The sequence below is a fragment of the Lycorma delicatula genome, chromosome 9, assembly GCF_047948215.1.
Source record: "Lycorma delicatula isolate Av1 chromosome 9, ASM4794821v1, whole genome shotgun sequence".
In the NCBI taxonomy this organism is placed as follows: domain Eukaryota; kingdom Metazoa; phylum Arthropoda; class Insecta; order Hemiptera; family Fulgoridae; genus Lycorma; species Lycorma delicatula.
Genome location: NC_134463.1, coordinates 93,263,931 through 93,281,500, shown reverse-complemented (window position 1 = coordinate 93,281,500; position 17,570 = coordinate 93,263,931). Strand labels below are relative to the sequence as shown.

Sequence of the window (17,570 nt, the reverse complement as noted above, 5' to 3'; positions counted from 1 at the left end):
TAGATTACTTTAAAACTAACTACTTACTTTAAACTACCTTTACTTTAAAATATTTGTCATAGCTTTTTAATAATATGTGAGAATAATTATAACATACGCGATAAAAAAAAGCAGCAATCAGTTTTTTGGTCCATCAACTAATGATGTTCACTTTACAGCCTATACTTGTTGCAGATGGTGAGAATATTGTTTGTACGTTGAATATCATCCAAATTTCTGTTAAGAATGCTAATGTGGAACAAATTATTTAGCTCAATAAATAATATAATTGGACATTTTTTTGTTCTTCAATTTCCATTATATTTCTTACATAGCTTTATTGTTATACTTGAGCACAACCAACTATTTTTGATTAATTTTTATCTCAAATTATTTTCCCATATGGTCACAGTAGTTTTATAAAGAAAAACAGACATCTTTTCTTTTATTTTACAAGGAACAGTTAATAACAATAATAATTGAAGAGTTTAAGGAAATAAAGATGAGGGTTTACAAAACAAAATATGAAAAAAATGTGTTTTTAAATGTATAGCGTTATTTGGAAAAGCATGAAATTAACATTTTTCATAAAAAGACTGCCAAAGCTTAATGGCAAAAGGGGAAGGAGAATTATTTTTTATAATTTATAAAAATTATAATAAAAACATTAATTAATTATGCAATAGAACTTTATTACCTTTAGTAAACAAGAGTAATAAAAAATAATTTGAGTGTCAATAAAATATACAAATAATATGAATGTCCTTAATACTATAAAACAAGTTATTAACCTTGCATTGTGAAATGTTCTTAATATGGAAAATAATTTCATTACTGCTCTTAAATAATTCTAGATAATAATTAAAGTACTTTTATTCAAACATTTTTTATAAAATTAATATTCTCTATAAATTACCCACTATGCCCATAGCACATAGTACATAGTGACTTAGCACATAATGATGTGCTAAGTCTAGAAGACTTTCTTGAGCCTTTTAGGAAAAGAACTTATCAAAGGTTGTAAATCATTAAATAAATAAAACTGGTTTCAGATATAGTTATTATTTTCATCATCTTACTCATTTAGCAGTTCTATTTTTGTTTTTGATTTATCAACTCAGCATTGCAATTGCACTCTTTTGAAAAGATTTATTTCAGTCTTTGTTGCCATACGGACAACATTATAAATATTGCAAAGTTCTTATTTTGACCACAGCAGGAATCACGGAAAATCATTTGTTTTTCAATATGTGAATCCAAGTGATAGTTCTTTAGTTAGAGCACTTTTTTGAGACTAATTTACGTCAGGTTGGAAGTATGTTAAATTTTTAGTTTACTACATGGAAGAAAGAAAAGGTCAGTAGAAAAATGTTGTTAAGCAATTGCTTTACTGATAAGATGATAAACATTTTACCATTTTGTGTGATTTTTCTAAATTTATTGATAACAAGATTTCTTTTTACACAAATTATTGATCTGCAGCTGATACAAAGAACTAATCACCAGATTTTTTTTCTTCAGTTGCATTTACAGGCCAACAACCTGATTTGTAAAGTTTTCCTCTTTTTTAGATTTATTTAGAGCGTGCTAACAATTTTTTAACATCTAAAATAAAAATCTAAAAAATATCACCAGACATTTTGGTCGGTTGCGATCACAAGCCAGGATTCTGATCCTGTAAAGTTTTGTTCATTTTTAGACTTAGCCCAGGCTTATAATTTTTTTAACTTATAATTGACTTAAAATAACCACCAAAAACAAATCGTTGGAATTACTGAGGAACTAACAAGTCTTTTTTAGAATAACACTGGCATTTGCAAATCTCCATACTCCTGTGGTGCACTCTTTCTCAGTGCATTGAAAAGTGGTGTTTTAACATTTTTTTTATGTTTGACTTGTAATAACTTTGTTAAATTACCAATAAACAGATAAAACTCTTTAATAAAACTTGTTAAGAAAATTAATTCTAAACAAAATAATATAAATAAATTATAGAAAATGAATAACAGTTGAATAAAATGACTTTTATTTAGAGCAATATAAAAGTTGTTATATTAAGCAATATAACTGGAAAATGATTTTTATGGTAACTGATTTATTTTTCAAAACTGATAAAAAAACCGGTTATTTCTGATATTCAAAATTAATAAAAGAAGTTTCAAAATAAATTATTTCATACAGGACAGTACTGTTAAAAAACTGTAAGTTTTGTTTAAATCAAATTAAAATAAGGAATAATTTTTTTTTAGAAATCTTTATTTCATAAGTTGGCAATACAATAACAGCTGTCCAGTAGTTAAGTTTTTTTGAATTATAGTTGTTTCGTAAGCTTACAGTTGAGTTTCAGTTCATTGGTGCAATTTTCCTGTTAGTACAAGTAGACAGCTGTACTTCATCACAAATTTGAATTTGGTTGGTTATTAAACTAATAATGCCATACTTATTTTCGAATGAAGGATATGCTGATGTGGTGTTTATTTATGATGTGTATGAAGGCAGTGCTTCAGTCGCTGTTGAAGAATATTGACAATGTTATCCTAATCTTGGATTTGGATTCCAAATCCAAGAATTATTTGTGCGGCATTTTATATGTTATGGGAAACAGGATCTCTTCCAAGCAGTAATCGTATACCTTATGACTGTCCTCTTCAGCATGATGTTAATGTCAATGAAAGGATTATTGTTGCTGTTCAGCACAGTCCTAGTAGCACTACAAGACAGTTGGAGGACAATTAAAAATAACAACCTTTATCCATATCATAAACAAAAAGCATAACGTCTACATGCAGTAGACCCGGCCCTTTGCTTGGTGATCTGCAATTGGTTAAATACTCATCGATAACTCGTTTGGAATACTCATGTTAACTCGTTAACATTTTATTTACTGATGAATCAAAGTTCACTCATGATGGCATAAACAACATGAGAAACAAACACTCTTGAGCAGAAGTGAACCCTCATGCAGTAGTGGAACGTAACTTACAACAGCGACTTGCCATTAATGTATGGCGTGGGATTATTCATAATCAGTTGACTGGACCATTTATTTTCCAAGGCCACTTAACAGGTGAAATGTACTTACAGTTTCTTCAATAACAATTAGAGCCATTACTTGAAGAAGTTCCTCTTGCAACATGATGCCGGATGTACTTCCAGCATGATGGTGTGTCTCCTCACTTTTCTCATATTATTTCTGCCTACTTAAATTAGCAATTCGTAGATAAATGGATCGGTCAAACCTGGCTACCCAGATTACCAAATCTTGCACCAAAGGATTTTTTTGTATGGAGTTGGATGGAGTGTAATGTAATGTTTATAGATTGAAAGTAAATACCAAAAGAGGAGTTACTTACCCATATTATTGATGCTTTTGCGCTGTTAAAGTACAGCCTTGATGAACGAAGAAGAGCAACACGAGCAATCTACAAACGTGCAGAAAAATGTGTATTGAAGTAAATGGAAACATTTTTGAAAATTTATAGTACATTTTATTAATTTTTTAAGTTAAAAATCATTTTCCGATTAAATTTATCTATTTTTTTGTTTTGTTTTATGTCATTTGACTGGTTTGATGCAGCTCTCCAAGATTTTTATCTAGAGCCAGTCCTTTCATTTCGGTATACCGCTTACATCCTACATCCCTAACAATTTTATTTACATATTCCAAACGTTGCCTGCCTGCACAATTTTTCCCATCTACCTGTCCCTCCAATATCAAAGTGATTACTGTTCCAGGATGCTTTTAAAATGTGGCCTATAAGCCTGTCTCTTCTTTCAGCTACATTTTTCCAAATGTTTCTTTCTTCATCGATTTAATGCAACATCTCTTCATTTGTCACTTTATCCACCCACCTGATTTTTAACATTCTCCAATAGCAACACATTTCAAACACATTTCAGCTTTTATCTTTTCTTCTTAGGTACTCCGATCGTCCAAGTTTCATCTCCTTTTAAAGCAATGTTTCAGACATATACTTTTAAAAATGCTTTTGTGATGTTTAAATTAATTTTTGATGTAAGCAAATATATTTCTGACCAAAAGTGTGTTTCACCTACGCTATTCGGCATTTTATATCGCTCGTGCTTTGTCCATCTTTAGTAATTCTACCTTCAAAATAACAAAATTCTTCTACCTCCATGGTCTTCTCTCGTCCTATATTTATATTCATTGGTCCATCTACTTTATTAATAGCACATTTCATTACTTTAGTTTTGTTCTTGTTTATTTTAATACGGTAATTCTTGCGTAGGACTTCATCCATGCCGTTCATTGTTTCTTCTAAATCCTTTTTACTCTCACCTAGAATTACTATATCATCAGTAAATCATAGCATCTTTACCTTTTCACCTTGCACTATAACTCCAGATCTAAATTGTTCTTTAATACCATTAACTGGTAGTTCTATGTAAAAATTAATATGTAATGGAGATAGGGGACATCCTTGTTGGACTCCCTTTTTTATTACTGCTTCTTTCTTATGATCTTCAATTATTACTGTTGCAGTTTGGTTCCTGTAAATATTAGCAATTGTTCTTCTATCTCTATACTTGAACCCTAAACGTTTTAAAATGCTGAACATTTTATTCCGCATTATTTTAGTCTGCATTATCAAATGCCTTTTCTAAGTCTACAAATCCCATGTATCTTGATTTGGTTTTCTTTAATCTTCCTTTTACTATTAATCTGAGTGCTAAAATTGCTTCCCTCGTCCCTATACTTTTCCTAAAGCCAAATTGGTCTCCTAATATTTCTTCCACTCTCCTCTCAATTCTCCTGTACAGAATTCTAGTTAATTTAGCTTTGTATTGCTCTAAACAAAAGTTCATTTTATTTAACTGTTATTCACTTTATTTACACTATTCTGTTTAGAATTAAATTTTCTATAAGTTTTATTAAAGAATTTTATCTGTTTATTGGCAACTTAACGTTAAGTCGAATATAAAAAAGTGTGTTTTTTGACTTCCTTTTTTTGCTTTTTTTTGGTAGTTTTCTATAAAACTACTAAAGTTACTATTCCCAGACTCATTTTTTTCAATTTATCAGATCAAATTTCATATGAAACCATAAAATTAGCTTAGATTTTCTGCGTCGTAAGTTTTTCTGTATGGCTTCATTTCACTGAAGAAGATGGAATCTAGGGGAAATTTTTTGCCAGCTGTAATTTGTTAACAAAGCGTTTCTGAACCTATGTTTATATATATTTTTTTCATACATACATGAAACATTTTTTCTGTACATTTAGAATAAGCTACCAATGTATCTGCATAACTTGGTAAATCACTCTGTATGTAATGTAGCTATTTCAATCCACTCCAGGGTTAACACTTCTCTTGCCCTACTCAAAAACTGAGGGCAGGAAGATTAGGCAAATTTCAGAGGAGCCCATCTTGGGTTGGAGGAGACAGGCATACTAAGAACTTTCCTGTTTTCAGGAAGATAATGACTACACCTACATTGCCTACACCTACCTTAATTTCGCAATGTAGGTGTTGTTATTGATTGTAAGCAATCAATAATTTGCTGACTAATAATTTACCCTTCCAACGCTAATTACCAGTTTATTGAAACACAGATACTGATTTTTGTGTGAATAAAATATGATTAATAAGTTTAGATTAATATTAAGTGTAAAATAAACATTTTTCGCATATAAAACAAGCTCAATGTGTCATTTCAGTTAATTTGTTACACTGCAGCTTTGATTGACATAGTGACCTTCATGATGGAAGCCCCATCTAACTGCAAAGTTCAAGTATGGAGTATGGAAATCCCACTGCAGATATCTTCATTTCAATATCAAAGAAAATTGTAATTTTTTTTTAAATAGGTTGAAAAATAACAAAAACATGTTTAATAGATCTAATTAAATAATTTATTAACAAAAATAATAAATAAAACAAGCAAGAGATAGTTTGTTGACGGCAACAATGCTACAAAGAAGTTAGTGCTGAAGAACTATTCCAACCTCCACTGCCAACTGCAGCTGCTGTTGAGGTCCTTTTTTTCTTCTCCTATTTAGCCTCTGGGAATCACCGTCAGGTAATATTTCAGAGGATAAACCAGTTTGATATGTATGAGTGTAAGTGAAATGTAGTCATGTACAGTCTCAGGTCGACCATTTCTGAGATGTGTGGTTAATTGAAACCCAACAACTAAAGAATACCGTTACCCGCGATCTAGTATTCAAATCTGTATAAAAGAACATAGCCTTTAGTAGGACTTGAAAGTCGGAACTCTTGACTTCGAAATCGGCTGATTTGCGAAGAAGAATTTGTGAAGAATCGTACCATTCAACACATCCGAAATCACGAAGTACTGAGAAGATTGAAGCCGGGAAAGGCAACCGACTCGCAGTACCTGGCTGCTGAATTGTGACAAACAAGCCACTGGTTGGCTATCATAGTTTTTTAAACAAATCGTCTAGAAAAACCAGACGCCAACTGATTTACAACGAAGCACAACAGTGCCCACTTTCAAATAAAAAAACGAAAATCCCGCCGAATGCTCCAATCATTGGCCTATTCGTTCACTTAGTCACAAGATGAAGATCCTAGAATGTGTCCTTGATCTTCGGATCCGTGACATCATGCAGCTGACTACATCGTGCGATTTTGTACAGGGTTGCACCACGGTCGACGCAATTCATGTCACACGTCGGCTGATTGAAAAACATCGCCGAACCCAGTACATCTCGCTTTCCTTGACTTAGAGAAAGAGTTTGGCCGAGTGCTGTACGACCTTATCTGGCTAGCAATGCCACAGTACGACGTCCCTGTAAAACTCGTCAGGCTGGTGCAGTTGCTCTATACCTCGCCAACAAGCTACACCAAGTCGCCGTAGACAAGACTGCTGATTTTCACATCACTGTCGATCTCACCAGGGATCAGCGCTGTCGCCATTGCTCTTCAACCTTGTCAAAAACTCGGTCATGACTAATCTGCAGGATTGAATACCACGGACGCTACTCTACGCCGACGACGTCCCCAAACAAAAACACGGACTCCAGATGCAATTACATGCATGGAACGACCGACTAACGCTGAATGCTGCCTCGCGACCAAGGTAATGGAACGCCGCCTTGGTATTATGGAAACATGGATGTTACGATGAATGTCCGGCGTAACACGTTTCAAACACGACACCAACATTGACGTGTTTCAAACGTGTTACGAAATAAGTTCGGCTTAGCGCCCATCACCTAACTAACTTATGACTAACCTAACTGACTAACTAACTTATGCGAGAGCCGACTGCCGATGGTTCGTCTTACACACCGATGCCGATTTTGAGCTGACAAGCTGACCAAAGACGACAAGCGACCGAAGGGTTGCCCAAAGCAACGCTGGGCCACACGCTTCTCGCAGAAATGGAAATCGTCTGGCACCACGCCGATATGATCACGACCGTTCCAAATGGCCATCGAGCCATCGAGCGGACCCAGCTACTGCATGGAACAAATGCTAAACAAAAGATAAAACCGAAGAAGAAGTAAAGGTATGTTTTGTGCATTTTAAAAAACACGTTATTTTTATTTGCCATTGTTTCCGCTACCAATGATTTTTTTTTTTACTACGTGAACAATCATATTATATCACTCACGTAAATATTAAAAACTTATATTAAAAATTCAGTCCGCTGAAGGTTTCTTATTTACTAACTGATTTCACTCTTACATGATCAGCACATGTGTCTGTGATCTGGTACTGATCTAAATGTCTAATGCTCATCTTTAGGTATTTATTTTTGGTCAATTTTTTATTTAAAAATTTTTAGTATGCTGTAAGTCTAAAAAAGGAAAACTTTACAGGATCAGGATGCTGGCCTATGATTCCGAAACCCATATAAATATCTGCCACTTGATTCTTTATGTAAGTTGTGTGAATAATTTGTGTAAAAAAATTAACTTGTTATAATTAAGTAAAAAAAAAAACATATTAGAAGTTTTTCTTCTTATCCTACTCCATAACAAAATTTTCCAACTGACCCTTTCTGTATGCCATTTATTAAATTAAAAATTTTACATATGTGATGTAAATTAGTCATGAAAAAGTGCACTAGCTCCATGATTGTGATATTTTTTAAAGTCCAACATGGTCTGACCTACTTCCCAAAAAGATTTCTGTATACATATAAAAAAATAGAGAATTATATAATGAATTTAAAGAATTATGTTAAAAAAATGCAAGTTTTTCTGGAAGTCCATAACAACAGTTTCCATAAAGTTAAAGGCTTTAATAAATAAATTCAAAGACTTTCTATAAATAAAAACTTTTTGGCTTCTAAGTGGCTAATATTTTGCACTTATGATTTTCTGCTCATCTTAAATGTAATTTGTATTTATTTTCTAATTATCTCATTTTTGAATTAGATTGTTGCTGTTTAAAACTACTCTTTTGTTTTATGAAATCTTCTTCTATTGTATCAATCTTAACTTTTAAATTATTGTAAAAAAAAACTATTTGTATGAGAATAGGATTAGCCATTACTTTTATATATCTTAATATTAAAAATTTCCCTATACTTTTTATAGGAAATAACATGATTAACATATATTTCCCAAGACATGCCATAGATTTTTTTAATATTAAATAAAGTTGACAAATATATAATTTCTTTTATTTCACTGAGACTGTAATGTGAATTTCTTTCTTTAAAAATTTGATTTATTCAAAAATATATAAATCTCTTATTGCAAAACTATATCAGATAATTTGTTAGGACTGCAATTTCCTTAAACAACTTTCTTTGCTTTAGTACTCTGGCTTGTGTTTTTTCAAAGTTATCTAGTGTAAAAGCAGATGACACTAAAAAAATAACTTAACAAAAAACAATTTATACTGTAATAAAAAATGAAGCATTTAAATTAATTTATTTCCATACATTAGTAAACACTAAATAATATAAAAGCGAAACATTAGAACTAACTGGGAGCCTACCTTATTAATTAAAAAACAGCTGGACATTAAACTTTCACACCTACATACACTTATTTTTCTTTCCATATTCAGTTACACATTAACTCAGAACTCTCATCTCTTTTCTAATTTTTGAATATAAAAAGGAATTTTTATTAAAAGATACAATTATATGTACATACATATTAAAATGGGTAGAAAGTGGATCTCCCTATTTTTCCACTGTAATATTCAGTTACATAAACTAATTATTTACATAAGTACACTGATAGTACATTTAAATAAAAAGCTTTTAATAATTAATAACATTCTATATTGATTAACATAGACATAATAATACTAATAGGCATAAGAGTATCATCTTTGTTAGGTGTAATAATACTGTTGTTTTTATATTATGACTTGATGATGGTTTTGTGTTTTTTATTGGTCCTTCTGTTGTGATTTCCTTACTTAATTCGGTATCACTTCTTACTGTCGTATGTCTACTTCCATTCATTGAAGGTGTTGTTACTTCAGGATTAGTTTTATAAACACTAGTTGTGGTTGATGATATTGGATAACTCTCATCCGCTTCTTCCGGGATATTGTAAGGTTCTGTTTCATCAATGCCTCTGAAATTTACTTCTTCCTGTTTTAACCATTCATATAACGCATCATAATGTTCATCTTTCAGTATTGTATATCTGTTATTTTTAATCTTGTACTTAATCGACGGTATACTTTCTTTTAATACTGTTGAATGCTTTTCAAGGAAGTGATCTACCTGTAAAGATAATAAAAATATTGTTAAATATATTTATTCAATAAAGAATAAATTGAATACATCATCATTTAATTACACATTTCAAAATATAAGATTCTCAGCAATTTTTAACTATCGATATTTGAATATCTAAATCCCATACAAAGGGATTGATTGTATCAGAAATAAGAAGTCAGACTTTATCAAATAAAAACTTTAACTACTTATTTCTTTGATACAGTAATATAAGTTTGTAGTCCTCAAATTGCAGTGAATTGCAGCAGTGATAATGTTATGTTATCTAGATTACATATGCTTCACTTCAGTAAAATTATCAGTCAGTTGTATACCAGAGTGGTACATATGGTTAAAAATTTGCTTTTCCATGCAAGAGGTTTTTAGTAGGCTGAGCCAAAAATATTTTTACTATTAACAGCTTCACAATATGTCCCCTACTACCATATGTCCATTGGATTCTAATTAATAACAAATCCTAACTGGCAATCCATGCATCATCAATCAGGATTTGTCACTGATTAGAACCTGGAGATTTATTATTATTATTCTAAAGCCTTCCAGAATGTCATAAGAATCAGTCAGTCAATTACCAAACTGTTCTGTCAAGTAAAGGCACCTTCTTTTACTTAAAAATCACTTGAAAAAAATATAGTATAATTATCAATGGATAAAAAAGTGACTTACTTTACTACAAGTTAGATCTCTATTAATGCATTTTGACTCAAGTTATTTTTAGCAGTACTGCTAATCGCGATGCAGTGTTCAGAGAAACAGGTATTCAACAATACTGTAAGATTTGTAGAAACTTTTATTCTTGTGACCATCGTAATAGTTGAATATTTTTTTCTTTCCTACGTTAATGTACAATGTCCCTAAACAAATCAAGTCCTTACACAAAAGCACCATCCCCTAAGGAATCAGCTTTAATTAGCTGCACCAGTGACAGCTAATTAAATTCATGACCAGTCTAAAAAAGACAAGATTAACAATAAAGAAAAGAGGAAGGTGTAAGGAGGAATGATAACCAATGAAAAGTTGATCAAGTTGGGGAGACCATTTTCATATTTTGCTAATTCATTAATTAATCTGTTATAGAACAAGCTGTAAATTAGAAATGAGATTACTTTGTTATTATTCCATTTTTAAAATAGATTAAATGATCCAGTACTTGATAAAAAGTTAAACCAGACCAAGTCGGTATTGGTTGTAATAATTAATTAAAAGCGTAAATATCTAGATCTAACTAACACTGGAACTTGCCGGCCTCCATGGCACAAGTGGTAGTGTCTCGGCCTTTCATCTGGAGATCCTGGGTTCAAATCCTGATCAGACATAGCATTTTCACACATGCTACAAATCGTTCATCTCATCCTCTGAAGCAATACCTAATGGTAGTCCCAGAGGTTAAAAAAAAAAAAAATAGCACTACAGTTTAAATCTGTGTAAATGAATTTTTTAACAACTTGACGTCTAGATGGCTGCACCTTCCTTTGCTTGAAAATCACATTGAAAAAATAGCATAATTTTAAACGGATAAAAAGCTGGCTTCTTTTAGAACAAGTTAAATCTCTATTTATACATTTTAAGTCAAGTTATTTTTAACAGTTCTGCTAATCTCAATATAATGTTAGCATAAATCATAAATTTGTTTAAAAATTTAACTGGGGTGATAAAACAAATTATATGGTTTGTTTAGTACTAGTTTTCTATGTAAATGCCCAGTCACTTATGGTAGACATTGGCTTATCACAAAACACTTTTCAGCTGTCTCATTTGGTACGGCCAGATATGTATGTCAAATTAGTAGAAACTTAAATTTATTAAATAATTAAACTACAGCAAACTTTTTAATTTCGTTTAATTAATGGCTAATTCTGAAACAAATAAGTTACAAATTTTGAAAATAGCCTTGACAACTTGATATAGTGTACATTCCGTAGAGTATAATTAGGTTTCGAACTGATTGACAAAAATAAAATATAAATAGTATAACTTTCATTTACTCATACTTTTCAATACAAATTACTAGTAATTGTATTTACAATACAAAATTAAACTAAATTTTTTTCTGCACCTTGTCTAATTTGCATACGTTTCTTTTAAAACTATTTTTATTCAGTTTGAGTAGGAATTAAAAAAATCTAACTCACTTTAATGGCTGATTTTAATACATGCAATGAATATAAGAGACATTACATTTCAGATGGAAAACGTGTAGATGTGATAAAGGTTTAACAAAGCTTGAATGTTTAGTATTTTATTTGAAATTAATTTGTTCACCCGACAAGAATTTGCCATCTAATAAAACACCCAATAATTTCACACTTTGATCAATAATAATATTATCATTATCATTATCATTAAATTCGGAATTCTTTCTGTGCAGTTAACAAAGTTTTGTCTACCTGTGAAAGCACAGTTTAACAGATTTATCCACATTTAATATTAGGTAGTTTTAATGAATAATTCATACAGCAAATAAGTAGTTTAAGAACTGCTAATATAGAATTTTCTAGTAGTATTAAATAATTATCTTCAAATGAAGATACTGTTTTATCTGTGAAGATGGTAACAGATAATTATATGAAGATTTTGAGAAAAATCATATTTAACAAGTCATAAGAATAGGGAGGAACTGAGGACAATTCTCTGAGAGATTCCATGTTCAAAGATTGAAAAGAGGCTTATATTTTCTTATGACAACTATGTGTGTTCTTATCAAATAATAAAATTTAAGTTAATCAGTATTGATCATTTCAGTTAGTTCTTTAATCTTAGATCAGAAAAATAGTTAAGTATTTATAGAATATACAGTGCCCTGAAATTGGATAAATAAATATTTTTTTTTTTACTATTTATAAACTTACCTTTGATAAAATTTCTTTATTTGATGTTAATGCAAATTTTAAAATATACCGTTCAAACAATTTTGTTCCATGCCTAAAAAAAATAAAATGTTACAATTAATTACATAATTTTTGATTTATTTAAATTTAAAACCTTTTTAACAAAATAATCTTTTCAATATATATCAATTATATTATATATCAATATATCAATTAAATTATATTTTATGGTAAGTAATTAGTTTACTTAACTCTCTCGTTTTCTGTTTAGCTTCTGGAGCCACCCATAAGATATTATTTCAGAGGATAAATGAAGATAATGATGTGTATGAATGTAGATGAAGTGTAGTTTTGTACAGTCTCAGATTGAATATTCCTGAGATATGTGGTTAAAACCCGACCACCAAAGAATATCGTCATCCACGATCTAGTATTCAAATTCATATAAAAGTAACTGCCTTTACTAGAATTTGAACGTTAGAACTCTTGCCTTGAAATCAGCTGATTTATGATGATGAGTTCACCACTAGGCCAACCCAATTGATTAGTTTTTATCTAATTACTGTAATTTGGTAGTTTGTATTTCATATAATATATATATAGTTTAGCTCTATATTTAAATATTAATAGAAGAAAAATAATGAGAAACAGAATAAAACTATGAGAAATAGCTAGAGTTTAGTTCAGAAAAAGTTATGAGAATTTGAATTATTTGGATGTGTCATTAGAACATGTATAGATAATGATAGTTAATGGAAGTGATACTAACTGGAAAAGAAAGGATGGCCATTTTATTTATCAGTTAAGTGGTTATCATTCTCAACAGTCAGTTATTTCTAGGTTGTTATGTAACATCATGACAATCATCGCTATAATTATTCTTAGATGGATTTAATAAATTATTGTTATCAATATGTACTGTTAATTTTTGGTTAGTAAGTTGACTTGTAAGCAAGTTGGCTTGGCAAATAATTATATCTCCTCAAGAAATAATGAGTGTAAGACTGAAACAAAAGTATATTGAGACATATGATCTTGAACTAAACAATATTAATATTGTAAGGAAACCATGGTTTGAGCAACAAGAATATTATCGTTATCAATAAATGTGGAATTCTTTCTGTGCAGTAAATAAAGTTTAAGTAATTTCCTGGGAAATACACTTCAATAGGTTTATCCAGATTTAAAGTTAGGTAGTTATAGTGAATAAACCATTCAGCAAATTAGTAGTTGCTGGATCTCATGTAATCTCTACATGAGATTACAATAATCTGAAGAAAAAATATTAAAATTTAAATACTGTTTCATATTATAAATCGCATCTTTTCTATTATTAAATTTTATTGTCAAAGAATTTTTATTTTAATTAACATTTTTTCACTATTTAATGTTAAAATTTTATGAAAATAAAAACAAGTATTAAGTTATTAAGCTTGATGTAATAATTTTATTTCCTTATTAACTTATTTATTTTTTTTTTAAAACAAAAAAATATTTATTGTTAACATACTCATTTTATTTACTTAGTTAAAATATTAGTCTCTACAGATATAATTACAAATGTAATATTATAATAAATACTAATAATAAATAAAGTACTTATAATAAATTAAAAATTTAAATTATTTATAATAAAAATAATATACTATCTACATAACATTGTTGAAAAGCAACTTAAAAAAAAGAATAAAATAATTTAATCATACTTTTTTGTACTCTACATTGAAAAAACATGTTTATTTGTTTCAAGTGTTAAATTACATCTAATAAATAATTTGAATTGCATATCAAATATGACTTAAAAAAAAAAATTTCTGTAAAGCAGTTATGATTTTGTAAAATATAATATTTTAGTTACGATGCTATTATATTTTAAAAGATAGAAAAATCAATATTTTACTTTTCCGTCAACAGCAATTTATATTGTTTTTAGGGAAGTTTTTAGGTCAGTCAAAAAAAGGTATAAAAAATTTCTCCTTTTTTTAAGTTTTGTGCTTTAAGGAAACCTTAATTTTTTTTTTAACAAACAACAGATTTAAATAAATTATAAATAATCTGAGAAAAAGTTTTTTATTCCAATGCTGCCAAGCCAAAAAGTTTATTTTTGTCACAGGGATTTTTGTCCATTTGTACATACATATGTATGATAGTCTATTTGGTCTTACAACAATAGCCTCGACTGATTTTCTAAAAAGTTGGTAGACAGGTATTACTTTGGAGGGAAAGTATGTATTTAATTTTTGCAATAATTGGAAAAAGAGGTGGGTGTTTTCTCTGAAATAAAATTTCAAATCTTTACTGGAGCACTTTAGCAAAAATGTTTTCTTACAAAAGTTGGAAGTTTTTTTTATCAGATCACAAATTAATAAACAATTTTATTTAATATTCTTAAAGAAAACCAAATCAAGATACATGGGATTTGTAGACTTAGAAAAGGCATTTGATAATGCAGACTGGAATAAAATGTTCAGCATTTTAAAACGTTTAGGGTTCAAGTATAGAGATAGAAGAACAATTGCTAACATTTACAGGAACCAAACTGCAACAGCAATAATTGAAGATCATAAGAAAGAAGCAGTAATAAAAAAGGGAGTCCAACAAGGATGTCCCCTATCTCCATTACATATTAATTTTTACATAGAACTACCAGTTAATGGTATTAAAGAACAATTTAGATCTGGAGTTATAGTGCAAGGTGAAAAGGTAAAGATGCTACGATTTACTGATGATATAGTAATTCTAGGTGAGAGTAAAAAGGATTTAGAAGAAACAATGAATGGCATGGATGAAGTCCTACGCAAGAACTACCGCATGAAAATAAACAAGAACAAAATGAAAGTAATGAAATGTAGTACAAATAACGAAGATGAACCACTGAATGTGAAAATAGGAGGAGAAAAGATTATGGAGGTATAAGAATTCTGTTATTTAAGAAGTAGAATTACTAAAGATGGAAGAAGCAGGAGCGATATAAAATGCCGAATAGCACAAGCGAAACGAGCCTTCAGTCAGAAATATAATTTGCTTACATCAAAAATTAATTTAAATATCAGCAAAAGATTTTTGAAAGTATATGTTTGGAGTATCGCTTTATATGGAAGTGAAAGTTGGACGATCGGAGTACCTGAGAAGAAAAGATTAGAAGCTTTTGAAATGCGGTGCTATAGGAGAATGTTAAAAATCAGATGGGTGGATAAAGTGACAAATCAAGAGGTGTTGCGGCAAATCGACAAAGAAAGAAGCTTTTAAAAAAATATAGTTAAAAGAAGAGACAGACTTATAGGCCACATATTAAGGCATCCTGGAATAGTCGCTTTAATATTGGAGGGACAGGTAGAAGGAAAATCTTGTGCATGCAGGCAACGTTTGGAATATGCAAAACAAATTGTTAGGGATGTAGGATGTAGGGGATGTACCGAAATGAAATGGCTAGCACTAGATAGGGAATCTTGGAGAGCTGCATCAAACCAGTCAAATGACTTGACAAAAAAAAAAAATAATTTATTTGTAGTACAAACATTATAACCATTAGAAACAGCAATGCTTTTAATTATTTCTATTTCTTTATTTAAGCAAATTTTATCATGTTTGAGGCATTTTATGTCTGTATTATTCGATTTTTCAAGTCAAAAACCATAAGAAATCATTATTTCTGCGGCTTAATTAACGTTGTAAAAAATTTCAGTACGACCTCATTTCACCAGGGTAGCTGAAATTCGAGCGAAATCTTTCACTAGCCGTAACTCGTAAACGAAGCATTTTAGGATATGTTCATATGATTTTTTTCCCCATTATTTTCACAAGTAGAATTGGTTATAAAGTTCAGGTAGAACCTCGTGATACTTCTGTATAAAATGGAAATTTTGGTACAGATACCCGTGTGTTTATATGGCACTTGTGTCATTGTTTTTTTTTTCTTTTTAAGAATTGACATGAGTTACAATAAATCCATTAAAACTATGGCTATTTTCTGTTGTTGCTGAAAACATAATTAGGGAAATTTTGAAGATTATTAATAGATGAAAAACTATAGTCTGTGATATAATTTTTGAGACAGACCAACTAAATTTATTTGGTTTATATTATTCACTATTGCACATCAGAATATAGCTTTATATTATGAGTAGTGATGAATTTGAATATTTATCTAGAAGTCTTACCAACAATATTATACAAATATGAAAATAAATACAGGTTGAATATTTATTACCGTTCTTGTGACATTGATTTCTTACAAATCAATTTTGTATCATTTGTAAACATTATGTTATCAAATTGATTGAAAATTAATTTATTATTATTAAACATTTTAAATATGATTTATTTTTTGTTTATAGTAGATGATAGGCAGTAGAATTTTTTTTACATCAATGTGATATTTAGTAATGTTGACGAAAGGGTTATTATGTCATTGCAACCAACAAAATTATAAACTCAATTAAAATTTTACAATTGATATAAATATACTGTTTTTTTTATCTATTGTTATCAGTACTATACTTAAGTAAAATATAATATCACTTTAAATAAACAATGTTAAGCCTATCATAATGGTTAAATTTCTATAAATGTCTGAACCAGTTCATAATAACTAAGTCTGCTGGTAGACACAAGATGCCTAAACCACTAGGTAGGTAATTAACGGTTAATGGATTATGGTTGTAATGTAAAAAAAAAATTAAAATTCTTCTTTTAACTTTCCAGTTGTTTAAACTTAAAAAGAATAATTTTAACTTACCGAGTTTTAAATTGTTTAACATTTTTGAATGGAAATGAACGGAAATAAAGAGTAATACAGAAACTGAAGTCCAAAACTCCCTCTTGGATTTTTTGGAGAGAATGGTCCTTATTTTATTTTTCAGTCTATCTTTAATTAGAAATATAAGTACATTAATACAACAGTCTTGTGCAAATTAATGTGGATTAATTAATGGGATAATGTTAGTTAGTTATGTTGTATCACTGATAGTACAGCTGTTTCCCTCCAATTCAAACATTGCCTGAAAATATCTTGTTTGTTTTGAGAGGTTATGTGTATTAGTTACTTATTTTATTTTGGTTTCTTC

At 29.8% G+C, this 17,570-nt stretch overlaps 1 protein-coding gene and 1 long non-coding RNA gene across 3 annotated transcripts in view; one reads left to right on the top strand and one right to left on the bottom strand.

Moving 5' to 3' along the window:
- Window positions 1-13,818, top strand: part of LOC142329729 (uncharacterized) — a 104,002-nt gene extending 90,184 nt beyond the window's left edge. The window contains exon 6 of the long non-coding RNA XR_012757575.1: window positions 12,776-13,818. This is a non-coding gene — a long non-coding RNA (uncharacterized LOC142329729). The remainder of the gene's footprint in view (window positions 1-12,775) is intronic.
- Window positions 8,812-17,570, bottom strand: part of LOC142329725 (aminopeptidase N-like) — a 193,826-nt gene continuing 185,067 nt past the window's right edge. For both annotated transcript variants that reach the window (XM_075374460.1, XM_075374461.1), the window contains 2 exons: window positions 12,526-12,598; window positions 8,812-9,661 (listed from right to left, as the gene is read on the bottom strand). In XM_075374460.1, the coding sequence (XP_075230575.1) occupies window positions 9,215-9,661; window positions 12,526-12,598 (520 nt within the window). In that variant the 3' untranslated portion in view covers window positions 8,812-9,214. The remainder of the gene's footprint in view (window positions 9,662-12,525; window positions 12,599-17,570) is intronic.